The 16,843-nt window shown below is 38.5% G+C and overlaps 1 protein-coding gene and 1 long non-coding RNA gene across 14 annotated transcripts in view; one reads left to right on the top strand and one right to left on the bottom strand.

Moving 5' to 3' along the window:
• Positions 1-16,843, bottom strand: part of tenm3 (teneurin transmembrane protein 3) — a 1,272,390-nt gene that overhangs the window by 12,083 nt on the left and 1,243,464 nt on the right. For all 12 annotated transcript variants that reach the window (XM_049481363.1, XM_049481365.1, XM_049481366.1 and 9 more), the window contains 5 exons: positions 14,503-14,657; positions 9,165-9,440; positions 7,818-8,416; positions 4,335-4,510; positions 2,766-3,001 (listed from right to left, as the gene is read on the bottom strand). In XM_049481363.1, the coding sequence (XP_049337320.1) occupies positions 2,766-3,001; positions 4,335-4,510; positions 7,818-8,416; positions 9,165-9,440; positions 14,503-14,657 (1,442 nt within the window). The remainder of the gene's footprint in view (positions 1-2,765; positions 3,002-4,334; positions 4,511-7,817; positions 8,417-9,164; positions 9,441-14,502; positions 14,658-16,843) is intronic.
• Positions 1-16,843, top strand: part of LOC111191297 (uncharacterized) — a 52,157-nt gene that overhangs the window by 17,408 nt on the left and 17,906 nt on the right. Inside the window, exon 4 of one of the 2 annotated variants that reach the window (XR_007439996.1) lies at positions 12,330-12,438. This is a non-coding gene — a long non-coding RNA (uncharacterized LOC111191297). Of the gene's footprint in view, positions 1-1,374; positions 1,797-12,329; positions 12,439-16,843 lie in introns of those variants that run through there. The other variant, XR_002649435.2, reaches the window with a different exon arrangement.

Here is a 16,843-nt window from a genome sequence, read left to right as displayed (position 1 = left end):
GAGTCTTGGACATCGGTTGTCCTTTCTTGGATTCTTTTGGTAGAAACTGACCACTGCATACTAGAAACACCCCTCAATACCAAGTTGTTCTGGAGATGTTTCGATCCAGTCATCTAGAACAGCACAGTTTGGTTCTTGTTAGAGTCTCTGATTTAAGTGTCTGATTTTTAATCTCTATACACATCAACTTCAAGAACTGACTGGTTAACTTTTTATCTAATATATCCACCCCAATACAAGACCTACTGGAGCCAGGTCATCAATATTATTCCCTTCAGCTGGCAGTGGTTTTAATGTAGTGGCTAAATTGTGTATGGAAATGATTTAAACACCATAGATTTGAAGAAACCACTTTGCTTTATGTACAAGTAAAATAACAACAGTCTAAAATTCTGCAAATAATTTTGTTAATTAGAGGTATTTATCTAGTTTATCTATTTAGATTATGTTAGACATGTGCAATCTGCTGTTTCTGCCTTCTTTTACTGTGCAGTAAGTCGTTTTTATAATATGTGCAATATCACTTCAATAGAACAGATGAAGAGATTCCAGAGTACTGTTTCAGGAGGTGTTGAATGTAGGTTTTATTTTAAATGAACAATATGACTTGTTTCTGATGGAGAAAAAAGCTGGGTATAAAACATTTTTTTTTATTTAAATTGATCTTCAGTTTATCAATTCATATATACCTGTGGTCAATTTAAAATTTAAATTTTAGCTTATTTTGGACAAAAAGTGTTCGGATAATTTCCTGAAAATCTCTTCATATTGTAATAAAACCTGTTACTGTAATTGAAATATCCCTAATGAATTAGTATTAAATTAGAATTTGAATTAATTTGGGACCCAGTAAATCAGTGGCGATACCCAGCCCTAATGGAGGCAGATCTCTAATAATAAATTAGTTTCACCTTTTAAGATTTGCAGCACCACATACGTTAAAATTATCACCTTCAATGGAGGAAATTAGACCACATCAGAACACAGAATATGATTGATCTTTACAGCTGTTAATGATATTATTTCAACCTGTGTGAGAAGTATGTTGGCCTTTTTTTTATTTTATTTAATAAGCAGATTTTTCATTTGGCCTAAAGCTGCTTTTGGTAGGAACTATAGGTAATTTATTAATAAGGGCATTCCATTGTACAGCATATTATATGATATTGTGCAAAATTTAAGGTTACCCATAAAATAACATTTCAAAAGTCGCCTGCCAAAAAGTTTCAGTGCCTCCTCCACAGTTCCGTCTCTTTAATTATCCTCTGCCTCTTTATGGAACTCAGCTCTGTGTTCTGCTGTCTGATGACTGGAGTTTTGGAAAGCAGTAAGATCAGATGTTGACCTTGGCCACTGTGTTTATACCTTCCACAGGATACTGAGGCGCTTTATTGGTGCTGGGAGACTACCTGCTACTCGCAGATTGTGGAGAAGAAAAGCCACGCAGCGCTAAATAATGACACTAACTACTCTGCGGAGAGAGGCTTCTTTCCAGACGTTCAGATTTAATGAGAAGATATGCAGAGGTGGGAGCTGGAACGCATGGATGGTGGTGGGTGCTTTCAGAAGCCTGATAGATGAGAACAGATTTCTCGTAAGACACCGCTAGTTAGGTGTCCCGACTGGGTGCATCTGCATAACAACAGAGGAATCACAGCTAATGCAGAATGAAACCTGTTTCCTTACTTTTCGCATACAGGTTGATACAAAACTTCAAAGGCTTTCTGAAAGGCTTTTTGGGTAAACAATTCTCTTTCTCCGAAAGAAGAGAATGTGTCTTGCTGTATAAAGAACAGCGTTTGCTGGACAAAGAACGTCAGTAACATGACAAAGTGAGAGAGAATAGAAAATGCTGTTTAGTGGTGCCTACACAAAAGACAACGCAAGGATGGCGTGATATGCGAATGCAGATTTTGTCCGTCTGACAGCTGTTTAGTATGGCTTAAATGCAACTTTTTACTTTACCTAAGTGTTGGAGTAATTCTTTTCAGCCAACTTTTTACTTCTACTCATTTTCACTTAATTATTTATTAATTATTTATTATAAAATTGTACTTTTACTTCTTATATTTTGAAAATAGACTATTTTCATTTTGGCAAGAACATAGCAGTTGTACGTAGCCTAGTATAAAGATGATTTAGGAAAAGATTTAAGAGAACTTGAGCCATATGTCCATCTATGCTTCTTTGATATATTTACATTGGACAAAAAAATAATTTTCAGCCTAAGCTTTTGTCCCTAATGGCATTTTTTCCCTAAAATTATTTTAATATTTCAAGTAAAGTACTTTTACACTTTTACTTGAGTAAAAAGCTTAAGTTGATTCTTCTACTTAGTATTTTAAACCCTAGTATCTTATACTATATTCTCTTTCATTAACATCTTTTATTACGTTTATCTAACAAAGGCCTTAATTTGTCTTAAATACATAAAGACAAATACAGTTTTGTATTTCATGCAGTGCATTTCACAGTTTGATATGCAATTTAGCTTACTGATTTAAAGGCAAACTGAATTCAGCTGTTGGTCGCTGTTTTCAGATATGTTCATTTTAGCTATTGGAAACAGTGCTGTAGGTATGGAGAAACTGTAGGCTTGGGAGTTAATAATTCCAGTTCTGCATTACACCCTGTTTTCAAAATGTTACTTTATGTTTGTTATGGTTCGTCAGAAATGACAGGAATCACACTCTTACTGTATTGCTAAAAATACAATTAAGTAAAAAAATATATAATAAGCCTATGTTTTTGCTAATTTTGCTTACTCTCAGTTTCCGTCCAAACACTATGACCTTTCCTCTGGTCTGCTCCTTCCTGAAGCGCCACTCTACCAGGTTCTGTCCGTTTTCCCCAGGCAGGCTCATGTTCCTCCGGGCCACCGTAGGGTTAGCTGCTCCGGCCAGTATATGAGGCTCCGTCTGGTAGTGAGAGTCCATTCCATTGGCATAGATGACCCTCAGAGAGTTATCGTAGCCCACCTGGTAGCTGTTCCTCAGCTGGTCTGTAGGGGGGCGAAAGAATGAGTATTTAACTTATTATGAGTTTTTCAGAGCGTGAGAATAAAGTCAGAATTCACCCAATTAGGACTCCTTTTAAACTAAAAATGAACACTTTTGTTTCAAATGGTTCAAACATCAACCAGTGTAAACTGATTTGCTTAAATTACTGGCTATACTGCCACTATTGTTTCCATAGTACCGCTTTATGCTGTCAGTTTTTAAGCTTTCAGAGTATTTTGCGATAATGATATTCTTGGCAATGAGACAAAACATGGCATTAAAAAAACATATTTCAAGAATTTACTACTACAACAAAATAAATATTAAATAAATGAGTTTCATACATTTGGTAGAAACCAAAAAATACCTTTGTTCATGTAGTTAAAGCATAACAAACAACCAAATAGTGTTGTCAGTATTCAGATACAGGGTGTGAGTCATGTGGCTTGACTCATCAGAGTTAATGATGTAGGCAGTAGGAGAACGTCTTGACCAAGGCAAAAATGATATAACCACAGGTGCTGTACTGATTGTGGTGTTCTTTTTACTGAAAGCATATATTGTGATTTGAAAAGAAGATGCGCCTGGGGAAAGCTTGCTGAAACGCTGCTTAACCAATATGGAAAATATGTTAAAACGTACTTAAACGTCCTTAAACTCGGTGACTTCATTCATGCTCTATGCTAATGGATTTTTCCTCCAGCATACAGCTCTCCCTTCATTCTTATTCTCTCCAGCGCCGTAATTACTGCAAAAGAATAAATTACCAGCTGACAGTTTTAGGCCTAATGAATGAGTAATGACTGCTTGGACATTAATATTGATTTAATATTTGAGTTCTGGTGAGTTATAGCTTGATTAGCAAAGCGGTGGATTTTCCGGACGTGGAGCCACAGGTTAGGGCTCAGAGGCTCAGAGGGCAGCGGGGCTGTACGTTTGATTATCAAGTGACTGTGTCAGTTTCATAGAAATGATAATATAATGTTTGTGAGAGCCACACGGCGATTGTAACTGACTGTAATGTGAATATAATCTACCTGTTCATCCTCGCAGACTGTGATACACCACTGGAAGCATAAGTAGCACTTTATAACGCTTTATAATGTGCATATGATCAACCTCCTAATTCTAACATACTGTAATACACTACAGGAAGAGAAAAGGGTGCTCTATGATGCATAAATGGTATATACGATCATTCTGATGTTCTATAAATTTCAAAAGATTAACATGGTCATTCTGACTGATTGTAATACACTACAGAAAGTGTAAGGGATAATATATAGTGCCCTATGTTTCGTTTAAAATTGTATTACAACACACACACTTTCATACCTTGTACGAGTGTGTAGAAGGAGTCTATTGAGGACAGGTTAGTGGTGATGCTGACATCATCATCCCGTCCAGAAGTTTCAATATCCACAGTCAGCGCTCTGTCCATTTCTTCAATCAGACTGGTGATGACTCCTGTCGGGAAGGTGACGTTGGTCAGCCTTCCTTCACTGTCGTAACTGTAACGCACAAACAAGAACACTAAGTTAAATATACACACACACTAAAGTACAATAAATGTTCTGTGAAAAAAAAATATATATTATTGGTTGTGGAAAAGTGCAAATTAAGCAGTGGAACAATGGATTGTTCTCCATCCAATACTTATGGAGGGAATGATATATATATATATATATATATATATATATATATATATATATATATAAATTCACAGATGCATGTGTCTTTAGAAAGACTGTGCAAATCCCAAACATATATAAATATACTTTTTTTCCCCCAAACACTAAATTAAGAAAAAAATAGGCAATATAATTTTATCGAATCATGATACATTTTATCATTGCACTGACAACATGATTTAGCTTTTTTATAAACAGCGATCCAACTGTAAACTTTATTACAAAGAGGAGTCCTTCAAAGACCTTCAAATGAATAAAACAGTAAATATGTGTATATATAATGGGAGGCTTTTAGCGGTTTGCTCATTAATTGGTTCAAGCAGGATTTGCATTTGTGTTTGATTGAACCTATGTGAGTATTCACCGATATTCACTGTCGTCTGAAATGAGCGAACAAGGCCAAACAGAGGAGCTGCAGCGGCGCTCATATTTAAGTATGAAGTTCGTGAGAGAATATAAATACACGCATTAATTCTGCCCTTGGGGATACATTCATCTGTATGCTTAACATGGATCTGTAATACACTCTGTACCCGTCTACTGTCAGACGCTGTTTACTTTAGCCATGAGAGCGCATTAGGCTGAATGATCCGTCTGCTTTTCTTCATAAAAATAATAGCTAAAAGACTTCACTGCCACCCGCTCACCAGCGCTGCAAATCAGTAGGTCTAAGGTTTTAATAGATCTTAAATAGATCTATGCACTAAAATATTAATCATGTAAAGCCAATGATTTCCAGCAATTAACTCAAGCATGCTGTCGTTTTATGTAAATAATTCCTGAGCTGTTATAGACTATTTTGTTTCTGGATTTTATGATGATCTGAAGCTGATGGAAAGTTACTGTAGTGCATGTGCATATTTTGTTAGACAGTAAAAATAAATTATTTAAATGTTTTACATTGGAACAATTGGAAAAGTCTTATGTGCAGATTCAAAACTAGGTCTGCATTATACCAAAACAAACCCAATATAAATCAAATCCATTATTTAAGTGTCTAATCATTTAGGTTCTTTTCATCATGATAGCAAATGTATTTAACATTTCTAAGGTTGAAGCTGTTAAATGATAAATTGCATACTGTTGGTTTGTACAAGATCCGTATGATTTGATCTTTTGTAATTATGAATTTTAAATACTTATGGTTTTATAGCACATAAAAAACATTTCTTGAAGGAAAAAAGAGGATATCTGGCACAGGCTTAAGTGTTTTCCACTGCCAGATTGTTCCTAGGCTATTATGTGGTTGTTATGGTATCCCAGCTGAATACTATGGTGTTTTAAAGTGGTTGCTATGGTACCTCAGGTCATTGTATGGTGTAGGTAGTAGCTAAAGTCTTCCAGGTGGTTGCTGTGATGTTGCACCATTTTAGTAACTTAGCAATACCGTAGTAATCACCTAGGATACCAAACATTAGCCTGAGATACAACAGCAACAACCTAGCAACTTAGCGATGCTAGGAGTTTGATATAATGTTGCATCGTTCCAGCATCATAACTACCTAGGCGGTTGCTGTTGTATCTCAGATTACTGTAATGGTATTGCAGAGTGGTTGTTATGATGTTGCTTAGGTTTTCCAAATTGCCTTTATGGTACTAAATAGATGGTATGGGTCCCAGGTGAGAGATTTCTAACTGTGGGACAAAATGCAAAACAAAAAACATGAAATCTGGATGTTAATGTTAGTACAACTTTTCGCTTTGCATATTTAATATTCAATCATATGAATAATTTAAGAAAATGATGCAACTGAGTTGTTTTCTATTACTGAAAAAACTGAATCTAATCTCCGGACAGTTGTGGAATGAAGTTCCGAGTGATTCTGAGGGATCATAATGAATTGTCTGAAAGCAGGAGGTCATTAAGAAGGAGAAAGGCTTGATAGAGCAGACACAGCGCGCTAGCCAGAAGGCAGTGTCTGTCACCAGCAGGCTAATCTAAGTCATCTGCGGCCAGGGACAGGCGGACAGCGTGAGTCATGTAACAGCCTTGGGTCAACTGTCTGCTGAAGGATGGTCACTCACACACCATGTTCCCCTCAGACAGGCCAATCACACTGCAACTGTTCACGGCAGCTCTGCACGTTTGCCTCTTGCTGGCCGCGTTTAAGCTGCAGATTAAACGGCAGTTCTGGAGAACCCGGTTCTGTTTTTGCGAACAGATTAACGTGACTGACTGTTTGTTATGTGTGTGTGTGTGTTATACACCGAGCTTAATAGAAGTCAGATGTGTCCACATACTTTCAGAGCTTCATAATAGCCTTCATGAATCACACTGGTGATGGATTTCCCATCAAACACTCTTGAGAACCAGAGGCTGAACAGGCTGCACATTCTGTATGATGATTGTAAATTAATACATGTAAATTATTAGAGTGTAGATTTGGCATAAAATCAAATGTTCACTTTATTTTCTCTTCATAAGTTAAATGTAGTCAATTAGCCAATACATGTTTAATGTCTAAAGTTCAGCTTCTTTAGTTTTGTAGAGCTTTTGGAGTTTTTTGAGCTACAAAGCTAATGTACACCAATTAGCATTGAGCCACTGTGTAGAAGTGTTTGGTAATCTGTAATAGACTTGATTGTGTGCTTGCTGGTACTGAAAAACACTCCGCTATCTAGAACATGGAATAAAAATGCCAGTTCAGAATGCTTGTTACTGTTTTAGTTGTACAATGTACTATATATATATATATATATATATATATATATATATATATATATATATAGGCAAAAGTATTGGGATTCCTGTATTTCATTGTTTCTTGCAAAATCAATTGTACTAAAATAAGAGAGTTTATCCTGCCTTTTTTTGTAAGAGTAATATACAGGGAAGGGTTTTTATTAGATTTTGGAGCACTGATTTAATGCTGTAATACACAACTCAGTCCAAAACTATTGGATGGAGCACCATCATTCCAGAGAACACAGTTCTTAATGCTGGGGGATTTATACCCCTCTAGCCTATACATGGCATTTAGGCATAGTGCCAATAGGTTAATGTTTACGTATTTCCTCCAGAGAGTTTTATTCTGTTACCAGTACTTCTCTAAAAGGGTTTGACATACTGTGTGTGTACATTTGCACATCTGTGTCAGCAATGTTTGCTACTTGAAAGGGCACTCACTCATAGAAGGTGGTCCAGCCGATCTGGATACTCTTGGTGGCGAGGAGGCCACTGTTGCCGTGATACGTGAAGAGCACGAGTTCCTGCCCCTGCGCCGTCAGCGTCTTCAGACCACCGTTGGTCCCGATGGTCAGCCAGATCACCTGGTTGTCCGGGGCAACGATTCGCACAGGCATGCGGTTGGGGTCACGCCGAACACGCAATGTGTTCCCGTTGCTGTCCGTTACCGCAGTGACATCATCCTCGTTGCTGTAGCTGAAGTTGTACTTGTAGTCTCCGGTCACCAGACTCATAGTGAACTGGTGCGTCCCGTTAGCGTCGAACACGTACAACTCCTGAGAGGCCGGAGAGGCGACTTCGAACAAACCGGAGGAGCCCTGCGGAGGCCGGTTTCGGGATATAGCACGGATCCGGATGTTTCCTAAATCGGCCACGTAGAGTGTCCCATCAGGAGAGACGACGAGGGAAGACGGGGCGTTCAGACGAGCGTCTTTAGCGTAGCCGTCACCTGTTAGATAGCAGTCGCAGTTAGCATCATTCTTGCAGTCACAGTCAGATGGTGCCCCCGCCAGGTGGGAGATTTCTCCATCAGTGCTGACCTGGGGATGATAATGAGTATTGTTAGTATTTAATCAGTACTTGAAAACCTTTCTATTGCCACTGTGCTCATGGCAAGGTGACGTGAACTTTGACAATGTGAAGTTGAAGGTGAAGTTTAGACAATCAACCAGAAAGAACGGTGACATCTGGCTATAATTGTCCGTGCACACATGCAAGCATCTGTCAATGGAGATTTCTTTAGCTTCCACCAGATATGAGCACCATAGAAAGTAGCTAGGGCGGTATACTGGAAAGAATATTGGTGTTACAGTTCACTATATTATATATATGAAATATATTGCGATAATGTAACAACTGAGTACAACACAATAATATAGCAGGCGGCGTTTAAACACAACTTGAAATAAATCACTGACAAACATCAGGTTTAAGTTAATTTTTTCAGGCTCTACTCACACAAATTGAATGATATTAAGCATTTAGCATTATGTACAGTTAAGCCAGTCATGCTAAATGACCAATGCCTCAATAAGAGCGACTCTATACACAGTGTGGACCGCAGTAGGTGAAGAAGAAAGTAATTATTTCCCAAACTAGGATCACAAACGTATTATTTTTTGGCAAGGGTACACTTGCTTTCTTATGCTATAATGTCAGTGGCATTTTATAGTCTAAAATGAAAATATTATTATTTATTACATTAATTTCTGAGACGACATATCATCCACAATCTAGTAAAAATGTAGTAGTAGCCATACATTACTGCCCTGGATATAGTGTTCCTACCTGCCGGATGCGGTTTATCTTCTTCTCGTCTGTCTCAGCGATGTACAGAACTCCGCTGAAGGATAGGGCGATGGCTGTAGCGCCCTCTAGTGTGGTCTGGATGGCACGCTTGCCCAGGCTGTACTCAATGCCAGGGACCTGGCAGTGCATGGGCCGTCCGGCTACAATCCGAACCTGGCGGTTTTCAGTGATCTGTAGAACCACGTTATTGTCCAGTACGTAAATGGAGTTGTCCATGGGATTGATGGCCAGGTCAGTCGGCCACTCCAGACGCACCTGAGAAAACAGAGAGGGTGGAATCTAAAGGTTAAAAAAATGCATTATTGTATGTAAAAAGAACAGATATGTAGCTTGTAGATGGTGTAATTGCACCTGTAGAAGGCAACAGTGATTAATGTTTGTTTATATGTGCTCAAGCTGTTCTTTATCATTCTTGCTCTCATTTGCTTTCATTTCTTTCCATCTCCATCTCTACATTCTCACCTTCCTTTCTGTTGCTTTTACTGCTCTTTTTCATCTCTCTCCCCTAAAACATCTCTTTTCCCTTATCTCCAATTCTCCCTCTCCTCCCATCTCATCTCAGTTTATTTTCTCTTTCTCTATCCTCCCCCCACTTTCCCTTCCCCTCTCTCTTTCGCTTAACATTCCCTCTTACCCTCTCCATCTCTACATTCTCCTTCTTTCTTCTTGCTCTTTCTCTCTACCCTCCTCCCCCTCTCTCTGGTTGTCTGAGTTGGGAGCTGTGTTCTGACACTGATGAAGAAGAATCCGTTACTGGGGAGCTTTAATACATTGCGGCTCTGTGCTTTATTTCGTTTGCCGTCACAGACTCATTTATTCTGCAACAGGAGACGATTCCTCACCGCCAGACAGAGTGCACGCCTGACCGGGACAAACAATAACAACAAACTTCACAAACTGATTCTGGACACGAGCCCAGATTACCAGTACTCTCAGTGATGCTGTAGTGAATCTGGTCCTTACCACTTATTTATAACAATATAATTCTAATCTACATGAATGTACATGAGAGAGAGCATCATGCTCTTGGTTTACTGACTGCCATGCACACCAACGTTCAAAATAATAAGAACTTTACATTTCACTTCTTTGAACCATAAAAACAGTTTCATCCCACAAGACCTCTGAAGGTGTCCTGTGAGATCTGGCACCAAGATTGTGTCAGCAGATTCTTGTCCTGTAAGGCCTGTGAATTTTAGTGCCGCAATATTATAAACCATTTCCTTTTTTTGTCCTTTACTGAAAAGGGCAACTGGAGGTTTCCCATTATGTAAAACAGAACATTAAACATCAAAAATAATCAAATAAATACTCTGTTTTGACTGCAGCAATATATTAGTTTATTATACAAATAAATTATATTGAATTTTACTACATTTAATATTACTATATATTTTTTTTACTTCTGCAAAACAAACCCGCAGCATTGTTTTTTAAATGTTTAATTTCAATCTAGTCATCAAATTTTTAGGAATTGAAATGAATAAAAACATTAAAAAAAAAATTAATAAAACAGGCACGTGATATAATTATACAGTTATAAATAATACATTATTGTCCAGCCTTGAGATTTGTGTTTCCAGCCTTGAATTTTTAATATAATGATACATGGCATATCCTGTTCAATACAATGAGTGGGTCATTAAAATAAAAATATGTACACTAAACAATTTTGTTGCCTTATGCAATCTAACGTTTGTTTATCATTTGATTTATTACGATGAATAGTTGTCCTCATCTCTGGTCTTTGAGACCTTCTACTGTGCATGTTTTGGGTGCCTCCTTTCTCCAAAACACTTGATTTAAATGATCAGCTTGTTTATTAAAGGTTCACATGTAAAGTTAAGTTTTCCATTTACACACAGATTCCAAAGCTTCCAATAAATTGACATTTTCTTCCCAAAAAATTAAAATTAATGGCATAGAGGGTTCACACCCCCCTCGTTTGGTGAAATGCATGTGGGACAGGCTTGTTGCAGGAAAGTGTGAGAGTAAGAGTGTGAATGTAAATAATAATTCATTTTCAGTACAAATAATTTAGGATATGTGCAGTGCATAAGGTCGGCTCTGTGTGGTTAAATCAGACCTAACCACAAAGTAAGGAGAGTCAAACTAAAATGTTCTTTCACTAACAATTAGGGTCAGAGGTTGTATAACCCCTCTCTCACTCTCTCTCTTTCTCTGACTCTCTCCCTCGTTCTGGTCCTGCCCTACTTTGAACCCCTGCCCTGCTGGTGCCTGAGGGTTAAGCATCTTTGAGGAGCATTAAAGTGTAATGCAGTCGGAATAAAAGCTTTCTACGTTCTCGTCCCGGCCCGGCTCTGACTCCACCCGCTGCATTATGCATGAGCCACAGGCCCGATCCACTTCGCCCAGGCTGCCATCGCAGCGCTAAAAGTGCTTGACCGTTAACACGGGGTCAGACTCCGCAGGGCTGGCGGAGGCTCAGGAGCGGCGGGGGGCGGGGGGGAGTACAAGCACTTTAGAACGGCTCTGGGGGAACTGCTGCAGGGGTGGAATCTTCTGGAAGTGTGGGGAGGGCTTTTATTTTGAAGGGCTTTTATTATTATTTGAACGCTCAGCTGTAGATAATCACATCATATTAGTCTTTAACTTAATAGGTTAAATAATTTATAAATTTATATTAACTTTAACAAAAATGCAAATAATCTGAAAGCAATTCTGCCCAGTGCCCCAGTCCAATTGCCACACCCCGGGTTGCCAGGTGTAGAACACAGCAGCACGCAAACAGTTGGCTATTGAACTGACTGTTGTACGGGCCACCTCTGTAAAAATAATGCGTTTTAGATTTTCTAAGCATGAATAAACACCTTCTTTAAAGGCTCAAACTTCTGCATGTTTTATTACACACACAATTGGAATTTAACAGGATGTGGTATATATATATATATATATATATAAATATATAATTTCTCTATAGTGCAACTCGATAATAAATGGATAACTGGAGTTAAATCCTGCATGTTCAGAGGTTAAGTACATACATCATAATAACCCACACGCTCACACACACGTGTCAGAATGAACAGAGTGTGAGAGAGAGAAAGTGCGCATGAAACATTTGTATTATTAAGGTCATTGTGTGTGTGTATATATATGTGTGTGTATGTGTGTGTGTTGTAGGCATCCCTGTGGATGGTGTATCTAAGCCCCTCGGCGGATGACCCACCTGCAGGAGAGCTGTGCTGGGACACATGGGACGTGATTAAGTGTGAAACTGCAGCAGGGCATGGTGAGACAGACCGTCAGAAACTTCAGCATGTGGAGTGTCGGAGCAAGTGTGTGTGTGTGTGTGTGTGTGTGTTTGAGAGACAGTGGTGTATACTGTATATCCTCAGCTGTATATGTATATCCTTAATGACGCACCACTGGGACATCTTCGCTTCTACACTAACGCTGAGGCGGATGGGCGACGTGTGTGTGTGAAGGTTTGTGTACACCTCAGTAAGCTCGGCTGAGTTGAAGCCCAGGGGTGTGTCTGTAAGTCTGTCTGTGTGAACACCCTCCCTAACTGATGGAGGCTTCATGAAACACAGCCAAATTATATTTTATAATATAGAGTTGTTGTTGAGTAATATTAGAGTCCGTTTCTTTTCAGTTAAGTCTTAACCAAAATACAGTATATGGACAAAAGTGTCTGAAAGGGCTGAGCGATATGGTGATATTTGTGATATTTTTTAAATGTAGGCAACATGCATCAGTTGAGACAAGTTTAATAGAAAACTGCTATTCAATTTCTCTTCCATACTTCCATAAAGTACAGTAATTATTACTGTTAATTAATTACTCATATCTATCTAATATGCTCAAAAAAGTATATAGTGTCTCACGATCAGAGATGTATAGTAAGTAAGTAGGAACTACTTCAATATTGTACTTAAGTTCAAAAATGCTGTGTATCTAATTTACTAGAGTATTATTGTTTAATGAGTTTAATACTTTTACGCCAATACATTTTTGTGTGCTGCATCATTACTTGTTACAATTATAAAAATGTTATGATTAATTCCAAACCTACATTTAATCACTGCAAGAAAATGCTGAATACTTTAGTACTTTCACTTAAGTGTGGAGCTTAAAGAACACTTCAGCTTCTACTCAACTCACTTTGTTCATAAATCACTTTTACTTTTACTCAAGTCTGGGTATCTAGTACTTTATACATGTCTGCTCTCAATAACATTTATCACAATACGCTAAAATCATTACTAACATAACTTCATACAAGCTCTAGTGTAGGTACACACCTCTTAACCACTGAATTTAGGTGTTTTATTTGGTCCCATAGCCATAGATAAACCATTAAATCATGCCCCTAGCCACACCTGCTGTCAGAACTGCCAATGGGGGCAGACTCCATATTAATATTCACTTTTTGGCCCATTTTGGATCAATAATAGAAAGCTAAAAAATGAGCAGCGGGAGCACAAGGGTACGATATCTGTCTGTTATTGTTGAACTGCTGCAGGATGAGCTTGTTTATATGGTAAAGTATATTAAATAACTTGTGTGTTAAACTAACTGAATCAAATATAAATAGTATAACAACATTGTAAGCAATTTTAAAAAATCAGTGGTTTTCCCCTTTAAAACTTTTCCAACATGTTTTCATATTGTTCTAATAAAACAATATCCCCAAGTTTGTAAGCCTTGTGATCCGGCACGTTCCGAAACGCACAAGGGTACATGAAGTTCATCTGAAAATATTAGATGACCGTAGTGGAAACAGGGCTTTATCTCTCGTCCTGCAATAAAAACACCATCAATCATCTGTCTCAAAGCTCAGAAGACAGAACGTCTGCAGTTTCAGCGTCCACCTGCGTCCTTCCACAAACTTACTAATGTTCTATACACTAGTATGATGACACACTGAGTTCATGTGTGTGTGTGTGTTTAGTAGGAAAAGGACGAAATGGGACAAAAGATGAACTGGTCCCCTAGAGTGAGGGCGAGGGAGGAATTTATAGAACTTTCATTTAAAAAAGGTGTGTGCAGAGCCACCAGAGGGAGGCGCTAAAGGTCTACTTTGCTCTCGGCTGTTTAAAGGGGGAAGGGTGTTGCAGAGCTCTGTGCGTTTCTGAACCTGAATAAACACTGTGGCTTCAGTTCAGTATGTCTCAGTCATCGAGTTAGTGAGAGGATCCACCTGTAATTAACTATATATTACATTAAATAAACCCAAAAACTAAAAAGTCATGGATTAAGTTTGTGACCTGGTTTCTGATTTATTAGAACTGTAAACTGTTAGTTATACAGTGTAGGTGTATATAAGATATATAAGAAGATGAGTGCTTACCTGTCCAATATGCATGCTGGTGTCACAAGTCAAAGGTCGTGCAGAGGTCAGGTCGTTTGACCCCAGTAGTGTTGAGATGATGCCGTTGCGGTCAACTTTCCGAATCATGGTGCCATCTACGAAATAGATGAACCCGTTCTTATCCACAGCAATTCCTGCAGAAAAAGAGACAAATCAGATGAAAACGCTCCAAGTAAACGAACTCATTAGAAACGAACTACAGGTGTGAAAACGCCCTTGTTGCACAATGGCTTCAGGCTCGACAGAACACATCAGTTGTGTAGAATTACTTTGGCTTTAAAAAGAAGATGCTGCTCAACGTCAGGTACTGTGCTAAACGTGCCTTGCTACTGTTGCTACGACGCGAGGTAACACTACAAACCTTTTTCAGCATTTAAAAAAACACCACAAAGCCTTGTGTGGTATTTGCAAGGCTAAAATGCCAACGACCAGTGCTGCATCTTCAAATACAGAAAATAACGAGTTGGTTAAAGCAGATTCTCTTTATGTTTTTTTGCACTTTAATTTTTCATGATGTTACTAGCTGGAGAGCAGTAAGTTAAATTTTGTATATCTATTGTTTTTCCTAATTAAAAAAAATGGTGAAAAGGAAAAGCTATTTATCTATTTATTTTTCTATAAAAAAAAACAAATGGTGAAAAGGAAAAGCAATTTTTTTGCTTTATTGTTATCTGTGCTTTAAGTAAATCTGACATTGTTTATTATTAAACAGATTGATTTATTGCTTCTGTTGTTGAAAAATACTTGAGAAGACAAAAAAAAAACGCATTTTAAATCGCAATCGCAATTTATAGATAAAAAATTGCAATTAGATTATTTTCCAAAATCGTTCAGCCCTAATCACAATATATTATGACTTAATATATCATGATCATGTAATAATTATAAACTCCATATCTATTATACAGCTTATACTATACCTTTCTATATAGATAGTACAATTTTTTTTTTTTTTTTAGATATTTTGTAATTTTTTTATTTATTTAAAGATATCCTTAAAGTACACAAAAACAAACACATGCAAGCACACAGTCACACACCCACATACACACACCAGGGAGAACACATCCGCTACACGTGTCGTGCTTGCCCCTGCATTTTTCAGGTCAGTGTGGATGTGCGTGCGGTGAATTATTTACATTCTGCTTTGCCCGTGTTGAATAATTTGTGAGTGAGACAGACTGAAGAGTGTGTGTGTCTGTAAGTGTGTGTATGTGTCTGGATGTTTCCTTTTTTAGAGCCACAATCATAACGAAAATCACAGACATTTTAATTCCACGGTGCTTACGGATAACCCTGCGCCCGACCATCCTATTCTAGCATGTGTGTGTGTGTTTGTGTGTGTGTATGCCCTACCCACCAATTCTAAGCTTACAGAACATCTGTTTGTTGCCATGGGGACAGTAATAGCTAAAATAAACCAGCATAATTCTGTAATAGTCAGCAGAGAACTTCCACTCAGTGTGTGTGTGGTTGTGTGTGTGTGTGTTGGGAGGTGTATTGATGGCCTCTTCTCAAATACAAATTCCCACAGCAGCATGACCAGCAAGCTAATCAAAGTGGCATGTAGATGTGTGTGCGTGTGTGTGTGTGTGCATGCATAGTGAGTTAGTGAGAGTGTGTGTGTGTGTGTGTCTGACAGGGAGAGAGAGAGAGAGAGACTGTTTGGCAATACTGTGACTAATGTTCTTTGTTAAAATGCTGTAAAAAAACACAAAAACTGCAGTAGAGTGGGCAAAATAAATTCAGACAGACAATGCACACACACACACACACACACACTGTGGTGGGTCCACGGAGGGTATGAATGAGTGATGAGCAGAGTGTGTGTTTTATTTGCTCAGCAGATCCGCTCTAAGTGATTCCTGCGCTGTAGTATTATAGCGGCTCAGCGGACGTTATGAATCGCGCCTTTAGAGCGTCGCTGCCAAACAAATGGACCGCCATTCAGGACGGTTCCGGATATAACGGCCCAAATCGGCCGTAAAAGAAGATAGGAGCTGTTACATTCACGGCGCTCCAGCCTAACGGGTGCAGCCCGTTATACGCGCTAGCTATCAAATACAGAGCCCCGGCGCGCGGTTCCAAACAGTAATGGTCTGAAATTAGCATTCGACTCGTCTATAGGAATACAGAGGGACACCGCCGAGACTCCCGCCTCAGAGAACAATGCAGTTAAAGAGATGGAAATTGGTTGGGCTTTAAGGAATATAGTGCAGGCAGTAGATATGCTGAAATATAGATATGTGTGGATATACAGCAGCAGTCAAAAGTTTAGACACATTGTGATCTAGTAATAATGTAATAATGGCCCAGATTT

This window comes from Astyanax mexicanus, chromosome 7 (assembly GCF_023375975.1).
Source record: "Astyanax mexicanus isolate ESR-SI-001 chromosome 7, AstMex3_surface, whole genome shotgun sequence".
Classification (NCBI taxonomy): Eukaryota; Metazoa; Chordata; class Actinopteri; order Characiformes; family Acestrorhamphidae; genus Astyanax; species Astyanax mexicanus.
This window is presented reverse-complemented; position numbering and strand designations above follow the sequence as displayed.